Genomic DNA, 25,371 nt, shown 5'->3' with positions numbered 1-25,371 from the left:
AGGAAAAGCATTTGATGAAATTCAACACCTATTCATGATGATAAGAAAATTCAGTTAGCAAGGAATAGCAAGGAATAGAGGGGAATTTCCTCAACTGAGGAAATTCTATGAGAAAACTTACAGCTAAAATCTTACTTAATGGTAAAAGACTGAATGCATCTTCCCTAGGATCAGGAAAATAACAAGGATCTTCACTCTCACACTTATTCATTATTGTGCTAGAGATCCTAGCCAGTGCAGTGAGTCAAGAAAAAGAAATGTTAATAATCCAGATTAGAAAAGAAGATCTAAAGGTGTTTTTATTCACATAAAACATGGTCATATGTTTAAAAATCCTAATGAATCTACTAGAGTTAATAAATGAGTTTAGCATGGTCGTAGGATAAAAGGTCAGTATATGATAATAATTGTATTTTGATATTCTTGTGATAAACAGCCAGAAATTGAAATTTTAAAACAATACTATTTACAGTAGCATAAAAAATACGAAATAATTTAGGAACAAACATAGTAAGATACAGGCAAGATCTGTACAATAAAAGCTAAAGCACTGCTAAAAGAAATTAAAGAGGACATAAATAAACAGGGTGATCCCTGCTCGTGGATCAGAGACTTAGTATTGTTAAGATCCTGAAACTGATCTATACATTCAAGTATCCTCATCAAAATCCCACCAGATTTTGGTAGAAATTGATAAAGTTGATTCTAACATTTGTATGGATATAAAAAGGACCTAGAATACCCAAAAGCAATTTTGACAAAGAAAGCTTAAGTTGGAGGACTAAGAATACCTGATTTCAAGATTTACCCTCAATTACAGCTAGAGTAACCAAGGTAGTATGTGATAGCTTTTTAGACCAATGGAATAGAATAGAGTCCAGAAATAGACCCATTCACATATGGTCAATGCAGTTTTGACAAGGCTGCCCAGGTGATTCAAGGGGTGAAAGGGATAGCCTTGTCAACAAATGGTTCTACAGCAATTAAATATTTACATGCCAAAAAGCCCAATAACAACAAAGTAAACCTTGACTCTTACTGCATGCCATACATACGTATGAAGTCCAAATAGAGCACAGACCTAATTATAAGAGTTAAAACTATAAAACTTCCAGAAGAAATTATAGGAGAAAATCTTTGCAATCTTGGGTTAGGCAAAGATTTATGATGCAAAAACTACAAATAATTTCTTTTTAATTTCATGAATTGGACTTCATCAAGTTTTAAAACTTTCTTCCACTTCCCACCCCTCCCCCCAGTATGGGAGAAGTTGTTTACAAAAATAAATAATACCTGATAATGAGATACAAAGTAAGGAAATGTAGGTCCTTTTCTCAGGGTAGTTAAGATCATTGTTTAATCTTCACCAATATGTTAAATTCTTCCTTTAGTTTTATAACCCACCCTACTCTGTGTTGTACTTAGGGTATATTTTCATATTTATAGTTTATAGGTCATAAGAGACAGCTGCCTCTGAGTAGACGGTAATTTTATCTCAATGACAGTACCCAGATGTTTAAAAAATGATACTACAACCGATTTGATGTTTAGCTGATAACAAGGTCAGAGAGTACACACTTCCAGTTTTATGATAAATAAGTTCTGGAGATACAATGTACAGCATGGTGATTACAGTTAATAGTACTCTAGCACATCCTTGAAAGTAGTTCGGAAAGTAAGTCTTAAATGTTCTAGCCACAGGAAAGAAATGGTAGTTATGGGATGGGATGGAGGTGTGAGCTAAAGCTGTGGTGGTCATCATTTTGCAATATGTATGTATCAAATCAGCATGCTGCACACCTTAAACTTTCACAGTGTCATATATCAATTACATCTCAATAAAGCTGGGAGAAAATATTTTAAAGCTGACCAAAAAAAATACCTGATAAAGGACTTGTGTCTAGAATATATAAAGAACTCTCACAACTCACGAAGAACAAAAACAACCCATTTTTTTAATAAATGGACAAAAGATTTGAATAGACACTTCAACAAAGGAAACCTGAGCACAGGGAAATTCACTAGGGGAATGCAAACTGAAACCACAGTGAGATCCACTTCACACCCGCTAGAATGGCTAAACTTAAAGACTGAAGTATCAAGTGCTAGCCAGAATGTAGAACAGACAGCTTGGCAGTTTCTTATAGAGTTAAAATAGAGCATACAACACAGCAATCCCACTTCTAGGTATTTATTCAAGAGAAATGAAAACATATGTCCACGTAAAAACTTGTACGAGAGTGTTTATAGCCTCTTTATTCATAATGGCTCAAAACTGGAAGCAACCCAAATGTCCACCAACTGATAAATAAATTGAGGTTCATTCATACAATAGAAAACTACTCAGCAATAAAAAGGGAAGAATTACTGACACACAAAACAATGGGGATGAATTTGAAAAACATTATGCTGAGTGATAGAAGCCAGACACAAAAGAGTACATATGGTATAATTCTATTTACATGAAAGCTAGAAAAGGCAGAACCATAGTGACGGAAAACAGACCAGTGGTTACCTGGAGTGAGGTCTCGGGGTGGGCATATTGGAGGAGGGACTTGACTTCAGAGGGGCACAGGGGAACTTCTTGGGGTAATGGGAATAGTCTCTATCATGATTATGGTGATGAGTCACATGAATGTTTGTATTTTTCAAAACTCATTGAATTGTCTACCTAAAATTGGCCAATTTTATCATATGGAGATCATTCCTCAATAAAGCTGATTAAAAATAAAGTAACCAGGGCTTCCCTGGTGGCGCAGTGGTTGGGAGTCTGCCTGCCGATGCAGGGGACGCGGGTTTGTGCCCCGATCCGGGAGGATCCCACATGCCACGGAGCGGCTGGGCCCGTGAGCCATGGCCTCTGGGCCTGCGTGTCCGGAGCCTGTGCTCCGCGGCGGGAGAGGCCACAGCAGTGAGAGGCCCGCGTATCGCAAAAAAAATAAATAAAAAATAAATAAAAATAAAGTAACCAGCAGCGTAAGACCGTATTTAAATATCAACCGAGTGGTAGAGAAGTTAGTATGGTTCAGAGGCAGGGTGGGCGCAGGTTAGAGAAATCTTTCACAGAGGGTAGGGAGTTGTGCCTTGAAAGAGAGGCAGCACTTAGATGGGTGGAGGGGGCAAGAAGGGCTTCCTGCATGTAGAAAGAGTCCGTGTCTGCAGAGGAGAGAGCCCGAAGCTTGGCAGAAGGAGATTTGGTGTCTAGCTGGAGCTCTGCCTTTAATAACCTTAATAATATTTTGTGTTTCTCTGCATTTAAATAGCTCTTTAGGGTTTGTAAAGAGCTTTTGTAGTCACTACTCTACGGAACTTTGACCTTGGGTGAAGTACCGGCTCTGTAGCTGAGCTTCTTCATCTGCTCCCATTGTAGTGTGGAGTTGAGGTGCTTCTCACTTCTCTGGTGACTACTGTTTGAGTGTGTCAGCGGGAAGGACTGGGGCATGGAGAGGAAGTGACTGCAAGTTGTGAGGAATGTCTGCAGTTTTCAAGGAGGGAACCCCATGCCACCCCGCAGTAACTGACCTCTGTCTGCGTTGCCTTCCCCGTCAGGCGGTTACTCTTAACTCTCCTCGCCCCAGCACCACCTGTTTCCTCACATCCCGCTTGTCTCTCAACCACCAAGGGCCAGCTTCTGCCTCCTCCTCCCCACTGAAAACAGTTTTGAGTACAGTAACCGTTGATTTCTTTCCTTGTGTCACATCCAGTGACTTTGTTTCTTTTTTTCAATCCTTCTTTACCTTTTAACAGTGGTGAGTGCTCCATCCTTACGATTATTCTCCTGACTTAGAGAAGAATGTCTTTCTCTTCTTGTTCTGCTGCTAGCTCTTTGAGTACCCTTTACTGTGTTTACTCTTTTAGTCTTGGTGTTTCCCAGATATCTGTCCTTATCTCTCTTGTTTTATATTACATGTTTTCCTTGGGTGATCAGATCACCTGTACTTTAATGATTTCGACTGATGCTAATAGCCCTTAAATTTCTTACCTCTCTCCTGAGCACCAGATTAGTATGTCCTGAATCTGGATATTTCTTTTTTTTTTTTTTTTTTTAATAAATCTCTTCCAGGGCTTCCCTGGTGGCGCAGTGGTTGAGGGTCCGCCTGCCGATGCAGGGGACACGGGTTCGTGCTCTGGTCCGGGAAGATCCCACATGCCACGGAGCGGCTAGGCCCGTGAGCCGTGGCCACTGAGCCTGCGCATCCGGAGCCTGTGCTCCACACGGGAGAGGCCACAACAGTGAGAGGCCTGCGTACCGCAAAAAAAAAAAAAAAAAGAAAAGAAATCTCTTCCAAATGCAACTTTTTTTTAATTAATTAATTAATTTGGTTGTGCTGGGTCTTAGTTGTGGCTAGCAGGCTCCTCAGTTGCGGCACATGGGATCCTTAGTTGTGGCTTGAGGGCTCCTTAGGTGCAGCTCACCAGCTCCTTAGTTGTGGCACGCAGGCTCCTTAGTTTTGGCATGTGAACTCTTAGTTGTGGCATGCAGGATCTAGTTCCCTGACCGGGGATCGAACCCGGGCCCCCTGCATTGGGAGCACGGAGGCTTACCCACTGGGCCACCAGGGAAGCCCCTGCATCTGGATATTTCTAACGACCTCTGTCTGGATATTGCCGAGCACCTCTGCGTTTCGTGGCAGAATTGTTAAGAGCACAGCTCTTGGAGCTCTTGAATTTGTCTCCTGACTCCACCACTTAGTAGCTATGAGCCTTAACCATAGCCTCAATTTCATCATCCCTTCAAAATAAAAAAAGCATGGAGAGTAATAGCACATCTGTCAGATGACGATCTGATGTGCAGGAAGCACCCTGCCACTGAGCTGCTGCTGCTCTTGTTTTCTTTGAGGCACAGCTCTTTGTCTTCCTGGGTCTTCTCCCTACTCTCTGGCTCTTCTTCGGTATATCCCTGGCATGTTCAGTCACATTCTCAGGCAGCCACTAAGTTTCCCAAACCTGAGAGTCACCCATGATCCCCTTTTTTCACTCTGTGTTGCCTCCTTTGCTTTCCAAATAGCTCATATTTGCTTCAGTTCAAGCCCTCCTCACCTCTCACTTTTAGCGGCGTAAAAGTTACCCAAAGTATCTTTCTGTCTCCACTCCTGTTCCCTTGCCAGCCCCTGTCCATCCTTCCCATCCTCTTGAGGAGCCAAGGAATCTTTCTAAAACGAACGTAATTGTTATATACTTATACCTCTCTGCACAGGTATGTGGTTTTCAGGTTCCGTGACAGGGCCTCTGCGGCCACCACGAGATGAGAGCGCGTCAGGGAGAGATAGAGGACAGAGATGAGCAAGTTTGCTCCATCACCCCTCCTGCCCGTCCCTGCCCCCCACCTCCCACCTGGACACCGAGCATAGCAGCTTTGCTTCTGTCCCTCTTACTTATCATTATAGTCCTGCTGTCAGAAAACACCTCTGGCTTTCAGGATGAAGTCCAGGGTCTAAGTAAGACACAAGAGGCACTTTATGAACTATTGCCGCTACTGCCCTGACCATATCGTGGTGCTCCAGATACTTAACACTTTATGCGTGTGCGTGCTGTGATGTTTACTGCACCCACAGTGCGCAGATTTCTCTGCCTACCCTCATGCTCTTTTCTCTGGCCACATTACCTTTACCGTTGCCTGATTTGCTTGGCTAACTCCGGATTGTTCCTTAAGATTCAGCTCAGGCATCACCTCCGGAAATGATTTCCTGTCCTTACTTCAGGTACGGTCAGGCAGCCCTCATCTTTGTCCCCAGTGCAAGCCATACTTGTCTCCATCACCACAGTGACAGTAGAACTTCTGTGTAGGCATAGCCTCCTTGACCTGACTGCACCCTCCAGGAGCACAGAACAGAGATCGTGCGGCTTTTGCTTGTTGCTGCATCCCAGGCAGACAACTCTCTCATTCCCTGGCATGTAGTAGGTTCTTGGTAACTGTTTGAGTTACTGTCTGTCTCAGTGACTTAGTGCAGACCTCCTGCATGGTCTTTAACAGGCCCATGCTGACCTTGCTAGCTTCATCTCTCGCCATCTCGAACCCTCTGCCGCAGTGGACTTGCACTTTTCTGGCCTTATAAGCTATTGGTACTTCCCTGAAGTCTCTCTGTGCCTTTCTATACACTTTTCCCCCTTTCAGAATGGCTCTCCCTCCCCCTTTACTTTTCCCAACAAGCAAACCCCCTAACCTTCAAGGCCACCATCAAGGGAGATTTCCTCTGTGAAGCGTACCTAACCTTCAACTGTACTCCCATGGCACTCTCTTCAGACCCATGGAGTTCTCTGATTTCAGTATTGTAGACATTTTTTTCCCCTTATTCCATTAGACTTGATTTCCTTGGGGGCAAGGAATCATGTCTCTTTAACTCATTTTGTAAGACTGTAACATTAGCTTCTTACTCCATACAGAAAGGTCCAGGACTTTTGATGTGCCACAAGCGACCCTTCACAGTCTGTCTTTAAACTGTCCTCATCTCCTGCCACCAGCTGGGCGCCCTAAAGGACAGCCCTTGGCAGCAGCCAGTGGTTTTCTGAGCACATTCCAGGTTGGACTCATCATGCATATTTATGTGCTTCTTTCTTTTGTGAAACGCTGGCTTTTGGCCGGGGCTCTGTTTTCTTCAGGATAGTGTGTTCTTTTTATTCCAGTTTTTAAAATGTGTAATATTTCAGGTATACACCAAAAAAACCCCAGTAATATAGCAGTCACCTATGTATGTATGCAGTATTACTGAAAGAACATTTTAGAGAGAGAGAGCTGAACCTCTTATTTCTTCCTCCCTGATCCTATTTCCTCTCTTCTTTCTCAGAGAATAATGACTATCCTAAATGTAGTGTTTATCATTTCCGTATATGTTTTATTACTTCAAATGTTTTATCTGTAGAAGATGTGTAATGTTTTGCATGTTAAAAACACTATATAAATAATACCTCATTCACATTCTCTACAAGGGTCCTTGCTTGTAGAACAACATTGTTTTTGAGGATTATCCCTATTGTTACACATAGTTTTAGATAACCTTAAATTGCTACATAGTATGCCATTGTATGACCCTTCCACAGTTTATTTACCCATTCCATTCCTGAGAGTTTTTGTTGTTTTTAAATTTTCACTGTTAAACCAATTTACAATGAACATTCTTGTACAAAAAGGAAAATCTAGTCTTTTTCTAATTTAAATAAAAAAGTATCCTGAGTGAAGATCAATACACTTGGAATCAGTTTCACTTATGTCCAGAATCGGAATTACCCCTTCCATACAAACATCATGTGTGTCACTCACTCTAGCATTTAGCTGGGGCTGGTACTTTGAATGCAAAAGCTTTAAGCAAAAGTTACTTTTCTCAGCAATTTGAAAGTCATGTCTCATATAAATTTAGGTCATTTTGCCCTACAAATGCTAAACAGGAGACAAAATTAGAATGTTTTTTAAAAATTAAAAAAAAAAACACAACAACTTTGAGAGCTCTGGCTAGCAGACCTGAGGAAAAAAGCATATTAGATTGTAGAAGAATAACAGCCTGAGTAAGTGTGAATTCTGTTTTTAATTCATGATAGAAAACTGGGAGTGACCTCAAATCATCTGTTCTTACACCAACTTTCTTAAAAACAGCTGGGAGCAGTAACCACAGCTTCTTGAGGTGGACCATGTCAACATTTTATGCCCATAACAGTCAAATTTTCTGTTATGTGCAACTGAAAGAGCTTACGTTTGAATTGCAGCTCTCTTCCTTGTTTTGTCTTTTACCAACAAGGAAAAAGGATTGTTAGTATTCTCTTTTAAAATAAACAAACTAGGCTTTCTTCTCCAAAGGAAACAATATCAAATCCTTTTTGCTTTGATTCCTAGGACTTGTTCCATAAATTTCTGAAAGTGATGATAAAAGTTACCATAGGTTACCTCTGTTGTCCTTCTCTGAAGGGTACACTCTTAGAACACTGACAGAGAAAATCCCAGGTTTATTGAACCCATAAAACAGCTCCTGGTATTTTGTAAACTTAAAGTGCACTGCTGTACTTCACTTGTCCCCTTTCCTCTTACTAACACCAAAAAGCTCACTTCTTCCAGGTATATTTATTGCTTTTGCTTTTTGTTTGGGCATCCAATTGATGCCTCTGAGTCTTGCCATGCCCTATACTAAAATCAACCACCAAAGTCCGTTCAGTCTCAAAAAACTTCTGAAACTCCATTTATTCCAGAAAATACACTACAACCAATTAAAAGAATCTTACTAATTGCCCTCTTTTATGCATTTCCATGTGAATATGCTTTATGCACTATCCCAACATATTTTTATCTTTTATTTTTCATTGCCTGCAAAATAATTTGCATATTTAAGAATATATACCCCCATTGCAGTTTAGTACTATGTTCAGTTATTCTTTTACTCAGCAGTTTTACTTTATCTATAGTCAGTCTCACCTCAGATATACTAAAAATTATGTACAAGGGCGTTCATTGCAGTGCTATTTATAATACAAAAAACTGGAACCATTGCAGTGATTCATTTCTAATGGACTAGGTAAATTAAGGTATATCCATATGCTTGGATATCAGTTAACTGGCACCCAGTATGTGTTTATTGAACGAATCAAGGATTATATTGTTAAGTGGAAAAAGTGCAAGGTACAGAGCAGTACCTATTTTGTGGGAAGAAAACATGGATGTATATGTACAGTATTCATTCATATACATGCCTTGATGCATATAATATTGTTGGAATCATAGATAATAAACTGCTAACATTTGTTACCAGTGGATCGTGGGTATGGATGTGAGGAAAAAGTGTGATGTTTACTTTTAACCTTAAAAAAGAAAAAACAAGCAAAACTAAACCTCAAATAGAGAAGACCCAGAAAAGTAAAATGATTGAAAAGAATATACATACCCTTACAGATTGAGTCTTTTTCCCTACTTCTTTACATCACTTCCACTTCAGTCTTCTCACTGTCCCCTGTTTTGCCTCTGTGATTTGCCTTCTGTTTGGAAATGCCTCTCTCTTCTCTTGCACAAATCTTTTTCCTTCTTCATAAAGTCTAACCCTTCATGAAACTTTGCTGAACTATTCCATTTCAAAGAAGTCTCTCTTATCAACATATGCTTGATCAGTATCATATGATTTCACACTTATTCACTTAGTAATTATTTCACTTATTTTCCTGCTGTATTTGAGTATAGATTTAGAGAATATTCTTGGCTTTGTTACATTTGCTTTGTACACATCCAGCATTACCAATAAGTGTTAAGGAATTTTTTTCATTCATTTTTTAACATTTTATTGTTAAAACTTAATCTAGAAAGAATACTTAGTAGTCTTGTTTTCAGTAATTATCCCATTTAAACCATTTGAAATAAGTAGAGATTTTCATAAATTGATATTCAAATCAATATTCGGTTTAGAAAGATACCACTAAGAAATACTAGAGTAATGTTTTGGGCATTAAAGAAGATACTACAGGTCATACTTAAATGGAAAAGTACATGGAATCAGAACTGTCTGTATTTTTAACTTGTCATCTAGCCCAAGGAAGAATTCTTTATTCACTAGATATAGTAGCTTTAACATTAGGATCATATAATTATGTGTATTTGAAGCTCTATTATTAGGTACATACACATTTAGGATTGTTATAGCTTCTTGATAAATTTGCCATTTCATCACTATAAAATTTCTCTCTTTATCTTGGGTAATAATATTCTTATCCTTAAGCCTACTTTGTCTAATATTAATATAGCCGCTCCAGCTTTCTTATGATTAGTGTTTATACAATATCTCTCTTGTATCGTTTTACTGTTCACTTATCTGTATCTTTAAATTTACAAGCGTGCCTCTTATAAATAGCATGTTACTGGGTTTTGCTTTTTTATCCAGTCTGACAATCTCTGTCATTTAACGAGAGTGTTTAATCCATTTACATTTAATGTAAATTTGTTTTATACTTTGAAAATTGCTCATTTAGGTCTGTTGGGATGCATCTTAGAATCATCTTTACTCTGGGCTAGAATAGCCCTACTCCTAAAGCGTGGCGTTTCTGAGAATTCAACTGAGTGTTCATGTTCAGTGAGTTTTATCCACTCTGGCTGGTTGGAACTTCAGCATACCTCCAGCCTTTTGTGATCTCCAAAATCTCTGTTCAGTTTGTGGCTCCTGGATGGTGGTTTACTGCCACACCTTGTGGGGTCTTTTCTTTGCATTTAGCCAAACGTTCAAGAAGACACTGGGGCAGGTTTTGAACATTTCAGATGTTCAACATCTGAAAACAGTTATTTTATGTATTTTGTTCAGTTTTTTTTAGTTGTTTACACAGGGGAGTTATTCAGTACCAGTAAAGTAAAACTCTTATAATACATATGTTTAAAGCCATTCTTTTTGAGAATAAGAATATAAAGCTATAATATAGAATCATAGACTCTGTATTATGCTAGAGAAATAATCCAGTGCACTTATTTGAAAGATGAGATACTCCAATAAAGATGTTAAAAAAATAAAATAAAATAAATAAACCCATGCAGTAAGATAGAAAAAAAAGATGAGAAAATTGGGATACAGCAAGCTCAAGTAACTTGTAACAGATTGCACTATGAGTTACTCATAAAGTCAGTCCATATCTCAGGTTTTCTTAATACCTGTCCGCTGTCCTGTCCATGATAGTAGTCTTCTGAAAATTCCTCCTCTGTTTGAAATATAATTTGAAACTGGCAAACTTTTATTTTAGAACCCTTATAATTTAAACATTCTTTTCACTTTATTATTTGTTATATCAAGAGTGTTGTTAATCCTGCTGTTAACACAGGCACGAAAAGAAGAATCTTTTAGAATAATCGACATTCTGTGGAATGTCAATATAAAACCTAGAAAAGGAGACACTTAGTTCTTTTAATATAATTGGGGTTTTGTTTTTTTTTTTTCAGCTTGTTTTCCTTGCTGTCTAAAAAACACAACAAAGTTCTGGAACAAGCCACACAGTCCTTGAGAGGTTCGCTGAGTTCCAATGATGTTCCTCTACCAGATTATGTAAGTAGTTACCTTACTTTGTCAATAAAAAAATTTTCCTCTCATTGCTAAATTTAAAAATAACAATACCCCTCTCTTCCCAAGATCTGGCTGTGATCTTGTTCCCTGAGAAACCTATGATAGGTAAATAAAGGATTGACATCTCAAATCAAGGGAAAAAAATTTTGATGATTATTAACAAGTAGTTGAAGAAAGTCAACCCTAAATCAATGATTGTTAATAATTAGAAATCTTATTAGTCAAGAAAACCACTCAAACTAATTACGGAGAAACAAAAGGAGGGATTTTATAAGAAGTGTGCAAACTTTTCTCACGGAACTCAAGGGGAAGATGTACACCTAGATTTCAGAGAATGAGAACCTGAAATGGAAAAGCCATTGGATTCATTCAGAATAGCCTATCTTGGGACTTCCCTGGTAGTCCAGTGGTCAAGAATCCGCGTGCCAATGCAGGGGACATGGGTTCGAGCCCTGGCCCGGGAAGATCCCACATGCCATGGAGCAACTAAGCCCACGCGCTACAACTACTGAGCCCATGCTCCTAGAGCCTGTGCTCTGTAACAGGAGAAGCCACTGCAATGAGAAGCCCGTGCCCCGCAAGGAACAGTAGCCCCTGCTCACCACAACTAGAGAAAGCCCATGCATAGCAATGAAGACCCAGCACAGCCATACATACATACATACATACATACATAAGGAATGATAATTCTTAAAATTAGAAAAAAAAAAAAAAACCTCTCTTTCTGGGGCATTTAGTTTCTGTTATCTGCTTCTTTTTGCTTCAGTTTTATTCTGCCGCTGCTTTCCGTAGGCCCGTTTTCCCTATTTGCTGACTGAAATAGCAACCCCGACCCCTCCCCCACCCCCTTTCCCTCCCAACCCTTAACATGTCCTTGGGAGTGTCATGCCTTTTGCTGACTGATCAGAGTCCTAATTCTCAGATCCTGGGAGAGAGAATCTAATTGTCTCTGCTTGGGTCAGTATGCTGCTCCAATTCGTCAGTCATGGTCAGCAGAGAATAGCATAACATGTTGCATTTGTTCCCTCCTCTTTAAAGATGAAGAGCTTATTACCACCTGACCTCAGGGGATGATGATGGAATAGAACACAGCACAGGGATGAGCATTATATAATAGGAGGGGGAACTCGTTATGAGTTCCTTTAGGGCTGTGCCACTGTCTGTGACACCTCTTGTGTTTTGGAACATACCTTAGATGAGGATGCTAAAAACTTTCATGTCACGGACCACAGAGGTAGTTCATCCAGTTCTAATAAGGACCTCCCTGTTTGTTTGTCTGGGGACAAGTTAATGAGTTGATATTTAGAAACTTTAGGAGAGAACTTTTATATCCTAAGTTTGAGGTGGTGATGTGTACCAGACAACCGGAGAATTGTTTTGCTTGTTTCCTGCTGTCATTTGTTTCATTTCTAAATGGTTGTGCTGATATGAGACTGTGGGAACAGCACCCAGTCCAGATATCAGACGCTGATAAACAGAGATAGCTGTGTGCAGCCACAACCTGACTGGTGCTATTTTTCATCTCTTTTATTTATTTATTTAGTGGGGGTGTGAGAGAGATGTTATGGTCTGTCTTCCCATTATGAAGTTTAAAATTCCAAAGTACTTCTCTCCTACCAAAAAAATTAGTATCTTTTAAGATTTTCCTGCTAGTTGAATATTCTCAATTTCTTGAAAAAAATGAGCATTATAGTTGACTTAATTCTATCCTTGTCATGACTTGTTCTAAGAAAAATAATTCTTTCTAATTGCTCCTTGGAAACCTCAGTTGGGGCCAGAGTGGCAATGGGGATTATGTTTATTAAGAACTTAAATTTTGGTCATCTGTAAGTATTTTGTCATTTTTATACACATATTATTTGATTTATATAGTATTCCTGTTAATTCCACAAAAATGTGTTGAATGTATGTAGTACTGAGGTTGCCCTAGCAGTATTCTCCTTTAATCAGAGGCCAGAAAATTGATATTTCTTTGAGAAAACAGGTCATGTTTAACAGTATTTGCCAATCATGGAGGTGATTATGCAGTGAAAGGACAAGTTGAACTTGTAATGGACATATGAATTCTGTTGAACTTTACAGGTCATTGACTGTTTTCCTCTTGCATGAAGGTTTCACTGAGTAAAACTGAATTTCTTGAGGCATCCGCTTCCTAGAAATACAAAGAAAATTCCATTTGGAATCTGCCATTGACAGTCCTTATTATAACATTTGTGGGTATGAGACTTTGCAAATCACAGCATTTTCCAAATGGGTTTATGAACTTGAATTTTGCTGCCTTTCCTCGGAGCTAAGTGCAGAGGGTGGGTAACACTGATTCAGTAGTAGTGTTGATAACTGTGAATCACTCCTCCTGCCACTGACCTGAAAGGTGATTAAAAAAAACAATAGCAACCTTAAAAGTAAGTACTACACTATGTTCTTCTTTGGTGATAACTGATGTTTTATTGGTCATTCCCATTGCTCAAAATACTACGTATAAGTGAGAGAACATTTGAAACCATATTCTCATTCTCTTTTAATTTGGTCATTAACTGGGCAAATAGAGTATGTTCCCGTTTTCTTCCCCAGAAATTTTACTTGTTAAGTGTCTCTGCCAACAACCACATGAAATTCTGTGTCCTCGACTAATGCTTTAGAAAACTTGTTTGTAAAAGATGGAACAGGAAAACGAAAGGGTCTTAATGCAGCAGTGGATTCCTGAATGTATACTTTCTACAGCAGGATTGAGAGAACTATAGTAGCAGAGTTTGAATAACTGTGTAAAAATAAGGATATGTTTTTCTTCTCACTGTAGTACATAGAGTACTTTCAGTCTACCTAGAGAATTTTGAGTTTATTAAGAAAATGTTTATTCTCATTATACTGTGTAGTTCACCAGTCAATTGACTAACAACATAGAAAGCAAATAGCAAGTTACAAAAACATTAGTGTTAGTACTTTAGTACAGCCATGTTTGTCTGAACACCTCAGGGGAAACCTGAAGCCTTCAGCCAGCTTCTAGAGAATGAGAAAATTCCCTGACTGCTTAAGGGAAAATAAAACAAAAAATTATACTCAAGTTCTCCATGGGGAGAGAGAATGCTCATTACAGAGAGTGATAAAGTTGTCTAGGAAAGCTAGTGAAGTTCAGTTGACTTGGCTGAGTTTTGGTGTCTTTATATCCAGGTTTCATAAAGTTTAATTCAATGACTAAAGAGACATGAGAGAGTTGTTAAAGAAGAATCTTTCAACACTTTTTTTTAATAGATTTATTTATTTTTATTTACCTTTGGCTACATTGGGTCTTCGTTGCTGCTCGCGGGCTTTCTTTAGTTGTGGTGAGCGGGCGCTACTCTTCGTTGTGGTGTGTGAGCTTCTCATTGCGGTGGCTTCTCTTGTTGTGGAGCACGGGCTCTAGGTGCGTGGGCTTCAGTAGTTGTGGCTCACGGGCTCAGTAGCTGCGGCGCACAGGCTTAGTTGCTCCGCAGCATGTGGGATCTTCCCGGACCAGGGCTTGAACACGTGTCCCCTGCATTGGCAGGCAGATTCTTAACCACTGCGCCACCAGGGAAGTCCCAACATTTTTTTTTAATAAGAATAAGCCTCTAAAACAACTTTGGTCATATAAAACAGAACCTGAATATAGACAATGAAGCAAAAATAATAAGTGAGTTATAGTTGCTTTTTAAATATAAACATGGCTTTTAATTATGACTGTTGTCACATGTCATGTAACCATTGTTTCCCTAATTTCTAACAATTATCGTAGCAACTAGTTGAGATGAGAGGAATCTAACTTTTATTCTAGGTGGAATCATAAGGAACCAAAATTTTGCCCCATGATCATCAAAGAATTTTTGAACCTTTTCATAGGACCAACTTTCCCATCTCATTCCAAACGTAAATGCAAAGGCACAAGCGAAAAAGACCCTGGCCAAAGGGTAAGGAGCCAAATCAGAAAAATCAGCAGAAGTATAAACAGTAACTAAGAGTTTATCATCAACTTGCTAAAAGCAAGTACAGTCAACTCCCCCCTTAGCCACGATTTGCTTTCTGAGATTTCATTTACCTACGGTCAACAGCGGTCCAAAAATATTAAATGGAGAATTCCAGAAATAAACAATTCATAGTTTGAAATTTCACACCATTCTAAGTAGTGTGATGAAATCTCTCGACATCCAGTTCTGTCCTGCCTGGGACATGAATCATCCCTTTGTCCAGCATATCCCGACCATTAGTCACATAGTAGCCATCTGGGTTATCAGATGACTGTTGCAGTACTGCAGCGCTTGTGTTCAAGTAACCCTTATTTTACTTAATGACCCCAAAGCCTAAGAGTAGTGGTGCGAGCAATTTGGATATTCTCTTACTGTACATAATTCATGAATTAAACTTTATCGTAAGTATGCATGTATAGGAAAAAACGTAGTATACAGTTGTCCCTTGGTATCTGAGGGGGATCGATTCTAGGAGGCCCCGCATATACCAAAATCCAAGGATGCTCACGTCCCTTATATAAAGTGGTATAGTACAATCGGCCCTCCATATCTTCAGATTCTGAATCTGAGGATTCACCCAACCACAGATAGAAATTTCCATCCAAGGTTGGTTAAATCCACAGAAGTAAAACCTGACAATATGGAGGTCCAACTGTATATTTATTGGAAAAAAATCCACGATGTGATTGATGTAGGATGGTGAGTGATTGCTGACGGTACATGGTCTCTTTCGGGGATGATAAAAGTGTTTGAAAATTAGATTGCGGTGATGGTTGCACAATTCTGAATGTACAGAAAACCACTGAATTGTACATTTTAAATTGACAAAGTACGTGTGGTGTGTGAATGTTGTCTCAGTGAAGCCATTAAAAAAAAGTAGTACTTGGAGCACTAGGAAAAAGAAAAAAAGAACTATTTGTTGAACGTAATAGCATATAGATACCAGCTTTACTGGCATTATGGCATGAGGGTGAATGTTAGAAAAATAAATTTTATACTTTGAGAAAGTTAATATTTTCAATTAGGGAAAATGATTCTTGAGTAGTGTCTTGACTTTAGAAACTGCTAAAGTCAATTAGATATGCAGTTACAAAAAGATATGTGTATTTTTCAGCCTGGCTTAAGAGCAAAATCTATCAATAGGGGACTGATTAAAGTTTAAATCTATCCAATGCAGTTATTCTGCAGACATTTTTTTTTAACAAATTCAGTCCATATAGGTTTATCTGAAAAGATATCCATAACACTTAAATCAGTAGAAACAAACAGAAAACCATACTTTATAGTATGTAGGTTATATGTACATGTATGTTTGAAAATATGCATTTAATTTTTCTGGAATAATTCATAAACTATTAAATAGTGGTTACCTGTAGGGAGTCAGACTGAAGGGAAGGGAAAATAGAACTTACACTTTTTGCCTTATACTCTTCTTTATAAGCATAGATCTTTACATTTTTGTCAAGTATATGACTTATTTTCCCCTCCTTCCCTCCCTCCCTCCCTCCCTCCCTTCCTTCCCTTTTTTTATTCCCTCCCTCAGTCCTTCCTTCTCTTCTTTGTTATTTTTAGATAATTTTAGACTTACAAAGAGTATTCAAGAATTTCCATATATCCTTCACCAGCTTTCCCTTTTGTAAATATCTTACATAACCATTGAACATTTTTCAAAACTATTAACCTTGGTACAATACTGTTAACTAAAACACAAATCTCATTTGAATTTTACCAGTTTTGACACTAATGCCCTTACTCTTTTCTAGTATCCAATCCAGGATGATCCCACATTGCATTTTGTTGTCACGTCTCCTTAGTCTTTCCTTGGATTTCATGACCTTGACACCTTGGAAGAGTACTAACCAGTTATTTTGTAGGATGTCCCTCAGTTTGGGTTTGTCTGGCATTTTCTCATGATTAGAATGATGTTATGCATTATTGGGAAGGATACTACAGAAGTGATATGCCCTTCTCAGTACATCATTTCGGAGAATACATGGTGTTGGTGTGTATTACTGGTATTGATCACTTCACTGGGATGATGTCTGTCCAGATTCTTCACCATAAACTTGCTGATTTTCCCATTGAAATTCCTGTATGTTTTTTTGTTGTTGTTTTTTTGTTTTGTTTGCGGTATGCGGGCCTCTCACTTTTGTGGCCTCTCCCGTTGTGGAGCACAGGCTTCAGACGCGCAGGCTCAGCGGCCATGGCTCACGGGCCCAGCCGCTCCACGGCATGTGGGATCTTCCCGGACCAGGGCACGAACCCGTGTCCCCTGCACCGGCAGGCGGACTCTCAACCACTGCGCCGCCAGGGAAGCCCCCTGTATGTTTTATATAGTAGTTATTTCCACTATATTGGAAATACTTTATTAGATTATTAAAGATTTCCACTATATTGGAACAGTATATAGGGGAGATACTTTGAGATGATGCCGATATCCTGTTTCTTCCTATACATTTTCCCACAAATTTTAGCATCCATTGATTGATCTGGCTTCAGCATTATTTTACTGATTTATTAGTGATTTTCCATTTGTCTCATTCCCTCTAAATTTATTATTAGAATTCTTCTGCAAGGAAGAGTTGTCACCTCTCCCTGATGTATTTATCTATGCAGTTGTATATTTCTATCACTATGGACTCCTGGATACGAATTTTCTTCTTATCATCCAGAAGTGTTGTTATTTTGTGACTCAGGTTGTTCCAATTTTAGGCACTGGGAGCTCTTTCAGGTGTATCCTCTGCCCTTTGAATATGCGTCAACCTTTTTTTTTTTTTTTTTTGCGGCCTTCAAGATGCTCCAACTCATCTTGTTATTTCCCCTGCTCCAGCCCTAAAATCAACCATTTCTCCAAGGAGGATCATGAAATTTGAATCAAGATCTTTATATTGATAGTTACTTTCCTAATGTCAAAACCAATGTAAAAAACAGAGCCCGATCTTGTGAATAGGGTTGCAAATCTTGTGAACATCCCTAGAAACAACTGCTTTGAACTTAAGTATTAACAGATTCCAAGCCCCACACTGATTAGGTCCCAGAAGGTTTCTTCTTTAGAACAATTGATTTTAAAAATCAAATAAATGAGGCCTCTAACAAGTGAGCAAGCTCCACACCCTATCCCTGCCACTTTTCTTCCTAATTAAAAACCAGGCCTGACTTTAACATAATCAGACTGATTTTCTTGGTTGTGTTATAACTTGGCTTTGGATGCATTTCTGAACTAGGAGTTCCAGAAATGTTCTGAGTATGCTTCTAAGGACAGTTTTAGTTGGAGGGATCCCCTCTTGTTTAAAAAAGAAAAATTTCTTCACTCCTAAAAAGCACGCCTGAATTGAGGTAAAGAATATTGCCCTTTCTTTATTCCTAGAGAGGAAATTTGTCCTGTCCCTTCTTATGGAATATGGTAGAATATTCTTTTTAAGGATTTTTAAAAATTATCATTAAAAATACTTAAATAACTTTTATGTTCCTTCTAAAAGGAAATAGGATATGTTTGCATTGAAATCTGGCAATGATTAATTAACCTTCTAAGAGAACTTTAAAGAATACAGAAAACCCATGCATATTAAATTCAGTAGCAATGTGTGATAATTTAAGAAATCATAGTGATTTCTTAAATAACAAAGAAAGTTTGAAGAATCTTAGGAAAAGCTGTTTTTATATTAGCTCTGTAGAGCAGCAGATAAGAATATTTTCACTACAATGGGAAGGGGGGGAAAAATGAAAAAATGAAAAAAAATCACTGGTTTTTACAAATTTATCACACATTGCTACTGAATTTAATATGCATGGGTTTTCTGTATTATTTAAACTTCTCTTAGAAGGTTAATTAATCATTGCCAGATTTCAGTGCAAACACATCGTATACACTACGAAATGTAAAATAGATAGCTAGTGGGAATCGGCCCATATAGCACAGGGAGATCAGCTGGGTGCTTTGTGTCCACATAGAGGGGTGGGATAGGGAGGGTGAGAGGGAGACGCAAGAGGGAGGAGGTATGGGGATATATGTATATGTATAGCTGATTCACTTTGTTGTAAAGCAGAAACTAACACCATTATAAAGCAATTATACTCCAATAAAGATGTTAAAAACATCATTATTTTAATTTTCTGTTTGCTCGAATTTTTATTGTTTTTCTCTCTCTTTTTCCCTTTCTGCCTGAGTTCATAGTTCCTAATAGGAAGAAAAGAAGTCTGCTATTTGGAATTTTCTTTGATATATCCTTGATTTACATGGCAAATAGAAAGCAGCTGTCTATTTAAGCATCTAATTCTTGAAACCATAGTCCCCTCAAGCGTCATCTGGAAATAATGTAGCTTGTAAAACAAAGCTAAGAAGAAAAGGCAATGTTTGTTTTATGTGGGATGAATGATTTCTGTTGGGGTCCTTTAATTCGGCTATTATGAGGGTTATTAAAAAGCAGTATTACAAAAGAGGTTTAAATGAAAAGAATTTTTTTGAGCTGGTATCTTATTATTACAGTTGATTATAGTCAAAGCTGCAAATATAAATGGCACTTTATTGTAGTTTCTCCAAATAAGACCCCAAAAAACTAGTAATCTTACTCATTGTATGAGTGGAAATTCAACTCTTTCCATAGTGGATTTAATTTCTGAAAACAAATTGTATTTGAGAATTCAGCTTTGCCTATTTTCTTGGAAATTTCATGGCTTTCTGAAAAATTCTTAAGAAATCTTACAAGTGTATTTGGGGATTACCTTATAAATGCAAAAATGAACATGAAAGCATCAGAGTTTATCTAGGCTTCAGGTTTTATTGGAAGACTCAATTAACACCAGATAAAGTTAAGCCTAAATTGTTGCTTAACTTATTTATAAATTACTTGAGTTTCTGAGATGTGAATTTGGAGATCTCAGTCCTGAGAAGCAGTATGCCTTGGGAAACAGAAGTCAAGTTAATTTGTGCTTTGACAGTTGTTAGAGGCTATTCCATGATTGGAGTGTACTGGTTTTCTTAATTTGTTAACACAACATAGTATTTGTTTTTGATAGTTGACACATAAGAACTAAGTTTCAGTTCTTAAGTGTACTTGGTACCACAGAAATGAAATTACTTAGCATGTTTGATTATAAATAGGGTAGGCATGGTTAATTATTTTTATGCATTTGAGTCTTATCTCTCACCTGGTATCTTCTATGATCTCAAATTTGTATTTTGACTGAGGTCATAAGGAGAATATTGTGTTACTCTGAAACATATCTTTTTTTCTTGAACGTACAATGTTAGTTGATCAACTTAGCGAATGAATTAATGACTTATCCTCTTTAGGGTCAAATTCTAAGCCTAAAACATACTGAGGCTTTAATAATCAGTATTAACTCTCTTATGAAGTTACCTCTTATGTATCATACTGGTCAGTGAATTCCAATTAGAGTGACTTTTGTTTCATTATTAGTAGTGCTTTAGCTCATTAACTGATTCCAAGTCCTAAATTCCCCATACCCATTGTGAATTCTCATATAATTACTAATATCATCCAGGTTAACAGTAATATCAGTTACAAAAGAGTAGTACATGCATTAAAGAAAACTCCATGTGGTACTTGAAATTCCCTCTTCTTGCATCCAGCAAGTAGTGAGCAACTGCTGTCTTCTCAGGCACTTTTCTCTGCCCTTTAAGACATCAGTGGAGATAAAAATCTCTGCCCTCATGAAGCCTACATTCTAATGAAGAGAGATGTATAATGATTATATTCATGGTCAAATGAATGAACAAGTGAATGAAATGTAAGAAGTTCCCATGGGAAAATAAAGCAGAATAAAGGGGTTGGGAGCACAGGCCATGGGAAGGTAGCAGTGTAATGGGTGGTTAGTGGAGGGTATGCCTCATTGAGAAGGTGACATTTGAGTAAAACCTAAGGAAGGAGAAGCAATGAGTCATGCAGAGGTCAGTGTGTTCTAGGAAGATGGAACAGGGAGTGCACAGGGCTTGAGACAGGAGCCTCCATGAGCCGTGACAGGGTATAGTGACTGGGAAGGAGATTATCTGGACTGTATTTATAATCATCTTGAATAAATGCATATCGACGAGTGATCCAGAAAAGTTTTGGATAGAGCAACAGCCTGAAAATAAGACCTGTTTCTGGGGTTTTGTTTTGTTTTGTTTACCTTTAATTTGCTGTGGGCTTGGGCAACTTTTGTGGCCATTCTGACCCTTGATTTCCTTGCCTTTAAAGTGTATCTTAAAGTAGATTTTTTGTGTGTGATTTCCTTTTCCAATGTGATTGGCATTCTCTGGTTATATAGAAAGGGATTTGTATTGCTGCAATACACAGCCATTATAGGGGACTCCACTCTCTTTGTATTCTGTGTGAACCGTGTCCCCTGAAACATATTCTAGAATACAGTATTTAAGGATTTGAGACAGCCATTTGTAGATGTCACAGAGTGCTGTACATATTTATAGACGAGACAGATATCAGCTTATGTTTTACAGAATGCTACAAATAAAAGGCTCCTCTGAGAAGACATCATAAAAAGTTTTGAGTGGTTTTATCCTGAGTCTTACAAAATGGAAGGGCCTTTAATTAACAGTCAGTATATATGATGGTTAGGCATATAAGCTTTGTGAGGAGAATTCTTGGAACATAAACCCAGCTTCATAGTTTTTTAGTTTTCTTGAAATTTCCCCATGAAAACAAAGAGAATGCATCAACAAACACAACATTTACAACAAAACTAGGTGACAGGGTAGCCACATGAAACCCAAAATACCAGAGGGTAGGTACAAACTACCAAGAGCTACAAGATCCTTGCAGTATCTGTGTGAGAGCAACTAGAAGGAATGAGACCTCCAAGGGATCTGAGAAGTAGCCAAAAGGTATTCACTGGAAAGTCCACAGGCCAGTTTGAGAAAAGCACCTGAAACTGGTAGGGGTTTTGCATACCCTAACTCAGAGTCGACTGTCAGGGGTCTGCTGTAAGATCTGAAGGGGTTCCAGCATCTGGGCCCTATCGACTCCTAAAACTAAATAGCTGAGGGCTTCCCTGGTGGTGCAGTGGTTAAGAATCCACCTGTCAACAATGCAAGGGACACGGGTTTGATCCCTGGTCCGGGAAGATCCCACATGCCGCAGAGCAACTAAGCCCGTGTGCCACAACTACTGAGCCTGCGCTCTAGAGCCTGCGAGCCACAACTACTGAAGCCTGTGTGCCTAGAGCCCGTGCTCTGCAACAAGAGAAGCCTGCGCACTGCGATGAAGAGTAGCCCCCACTTGCCATAACTAGAGAAAGCCCGCACGCACCAACAAAGACCCAGTGCAGCCAAAAATAAATAAAAAATTAAATCTTAAAAAAAAAAAAATTAAACTAAATAGCTGAAGCTCTCTCCTAGGACCAAGCCCCACACTGAAGTGAAGCTGCTAGAATTGGAGCCCCCAGAGAAGGCCAGGGACAATAAGCAAAGAAAAAAGAAGGTTTCAGTTAAATGTAGGGTCGGAGAAGAGAGTCAGGAGATTCCAGAAAGTGCATGACCATGTTTATGAGCACTTCACATAAACAAAGAAAAGGTGGTCTTGGAACTAGAGAGTGCTACCTTGACCTACCCTCCATGAGAAAAAAAGTCGGGAAAACTAACTTCATTAAAAATGAGCAAAAGAGGGACTTCCCTGGCCGTCCAGTGTTAAGATTCCACGCTTCCAATGCAGGGGGCATGGGTTCGATCCCTGGTCGGGGAACTAAGATCCCACATGCCACACGGCCAAAAAGAAAGTGAGCGAAGAGAAAAAGCTCAGTCAAATTCAGTGCAAAGAGAGAAGAAAAAAAGAGAATAAGGAGAATAATATGTCTTGTAAATAAAAGCATGATATATACCCATGCTTTTAAAATAGATAAGTGTCCATCAACAGATGAATGGATAAAGAAGATGTGGCACATATATACAATGGAATATTACTCAGCCATAAAAGGAAACAAAATTGAGTTACTTGTAGTGAGGTGGATGGGCCTAGAGTCTGTCATACAGAGTGAAGTCAGAAAGAGAAAAACAAATACCGTATGCTAACACATATATATGGAATCTAGAAAAAAAAAGGGTCATGAAGAACCTAGGGGCAGGATGGGAATAAAGACGCAGACCTACTAGAGAATGGATTTGAGGATACAGGGAGGGGGAAGGGTAAGCTGGGGCAAAGTGAGAGAGTGGCATGGACATATATACACTACCAAATGTAAAACCGATAGCTAGTGGGAAGCAGCCGCATAGCACAGGGAGATCAGCTCGGTGGTTTGTGACCACCTAGAGGGGTGGGATAGGGAGGGTGGGAGGGAGGGAGACGCAAGAGGGAAGAGATATGGGGATATATGTATACGTATAGCTGATTTACTTTGTTATAAAGCAGAAACGAACACACCATTGTAAAGCAATTACACTCCAATAAAGATGTTAAAAAAAATTTTTTTTAATCATTTGAAGTAACAGTGGTTCAGAGAATGTAACTAAATTGTCTAGAATTGCATAGCTAACAACTAGTTGTCTGTCTTGATATTAACGTGACTAAAAGAAAACTTTTTTTTTTAAAACAAATATATCAGTGCTTGTTCATTGCCAAAAATAAAAAAAATAAATTAGATGTGAACTGTTAAATAACTTTTCAAAACAACTAAAAGAAACTAAGAAAATGATACAGGATATAACAGAACAACAAATCAGAATTACAGATACTCAAATGGATAAATTTTATTTCTAAATAAAATTAGAAATAAAAAAATTATTTGGGACGTGTAGACTATCCATAAAGAGAAAGTATTTAGTAAATAAATAGATATAATGCCTTAAGAAAAATAGAAAGTAAAAAGGAGGAAAAGCTTAAAAGCAAAAAGAAATGACAGAAAAAGGATTTGAGAGAAAGTGACTAAATACTATAGGCAGAAATCCTATAGTATTTATAAAATACATATGTAAAATAGGAATCCCCCCAAGAGAAAAAAAATACTTCAAGGAAACTTTCCTAAAATTATGAAGGAAAAAGATTTGAAACTACATGTTGAAAGAGCATACACTATATGCCTTGGAAAATCAACCTAGGACAACAAATACCAACACATATGCCAGTGAAACTGCAGAGTTACAAAGCTAGAGAGAAAAAAATTTGAGGGGTACTCAGGCAAAAAGACCAGGTCACTTTTAAGGGAAGAAAATAAAATTGTCAACAGACTTTTGGGCAGTGTTTTATGCCACAATAAAATGGAATAACATTTTTAAGATACTCAAGGAAAGCAAATGTGAGCCAAGGATTTTATATCCACCAAACTGACTTGCAAGTATAAGAAACACAATCTTATGAAATCTAGGAACTCCAAGAATATTGTTCCCTTCCTGAGGGCTCTACTAGAGTAGTGGTCAGCAAAGGTTTTCTATAAAGCGCCAGACAGTAAATATTTTAGACTTTGTAGGCTACATTGCTATCTTTGTCACATATCTTTGTGTGGGGTGTTTTGTTTTGTTTACAACCCTTTAAAAATACAAAAACCATTCTTAGCTCAAAGGCCATATTGGGACAGGCCACAAATCTCATTTGGCCCGTGGTTCGTAGTTTGCCAACCCCTGTACTAGAGAAAGAACTTTAGACAACCACAATGACTGGAGAGATACAAACATAAAGACTGGTGATAAGCATTATCTATATTTTTACTTGTAGAGCTAGCATGAAACAATATTCACGAAGGAGAGAGTGTGGCATAGTATGTAAAGGCTGTGTCTCTGGCAATGCAGATACATCACAACTATTAAAATATGGAGAAGGGAAATGGTGAGAACATGTAAAAAGTAGAATAAACTGCTGATTGCCTGATGGTTAACTGGGAGTTAAAGGATATTATATCAGGTCAGATGCTGGGAGAGAAGTGGGAGAAAGAAGAAGAGGTAATTAGCTGATATGATATTGTTTACAGCAGCAAACCAATAGAAAATGACAAAAAAATAAGAAGACAGGAATTATATAGTTATTCACCTAGAGGTAACCATTAGAAGAAAAATACAAATTTCCTGAATACCAAAAAATAAAAAGAAAGCAAATAAAATATACCACATATGGAAAGGCTAGTTATATAAAAGACCTATATATATATATATATATATATATATATATATATATATATATAAAACATAAAATTATATGTGAGAGCATTGAAACCAAACAAATTGACCTTCAGTCTAAAACTCCATTGATAAGAACTGGTTGAATGAATTTTGGTACATTCATACAGTAGAGTACTATCCATCTATAAAAATGAATGAAAAGTATTTCTATATGAAGTTCTGTAAGTTGCCACATAGTCATCCTCCTCAGGGTAGGTTGGTGATATCCATTTGTATCTATTTTTATTTGAAAACAAAAACAATGGAAGGACAAACTATA

General features: G+C 38.1%; 1 protein-coding gene across 7 annotated transcripts in view; it reads left to right on the top strand.

Moving 5' to 3' along the window:
• The window catches only part of DYM (dymeclin), a 370,859-nt gene that overhangs the window by 237,398 nt on the left and 108,090 nt on the right, over positions 1 to 25,371 (top strand). For 6 of the 7 annotated variants that reach the window (XM_022584514.3, XM_089895164.1, XM_089895160.1 and 3 more), the window contains one exon: positions 10,889 to 10,991. In XM_022584514.3, the coding sequence (XP_022440222.1) occupies positions 10,889 to 10,991 (103 nt within the window). Of the gene's footprint in view, positions 1 to 10,888; positions 10,992 to 16,752; positions 18,527 to 25,371 lie in introns of those variants that run through there. The other variant, XM_089895165.1, reaches the window with a different exon arrangement.

This window comes from Delphinapterus leucas, chromosome 14, assembly GCF_059928025.1.
Source record: "Delphinapterus leucas isolate spDelLeu-1000000601 "Yukka" chromosome 14, BTC_Dleu_Yukka2, whole genome shotgun sequence".
Classification (NCBI taxonomy): Eukaryota; Metazoa; Chordata; class Mammalia; order Artiodactyla; family Monodontidae; genus Delphinapterus; species Delphinapterus leucas.
This window is presented reverse-complemented; position numbering and strand designations above follow the sequence as displayed.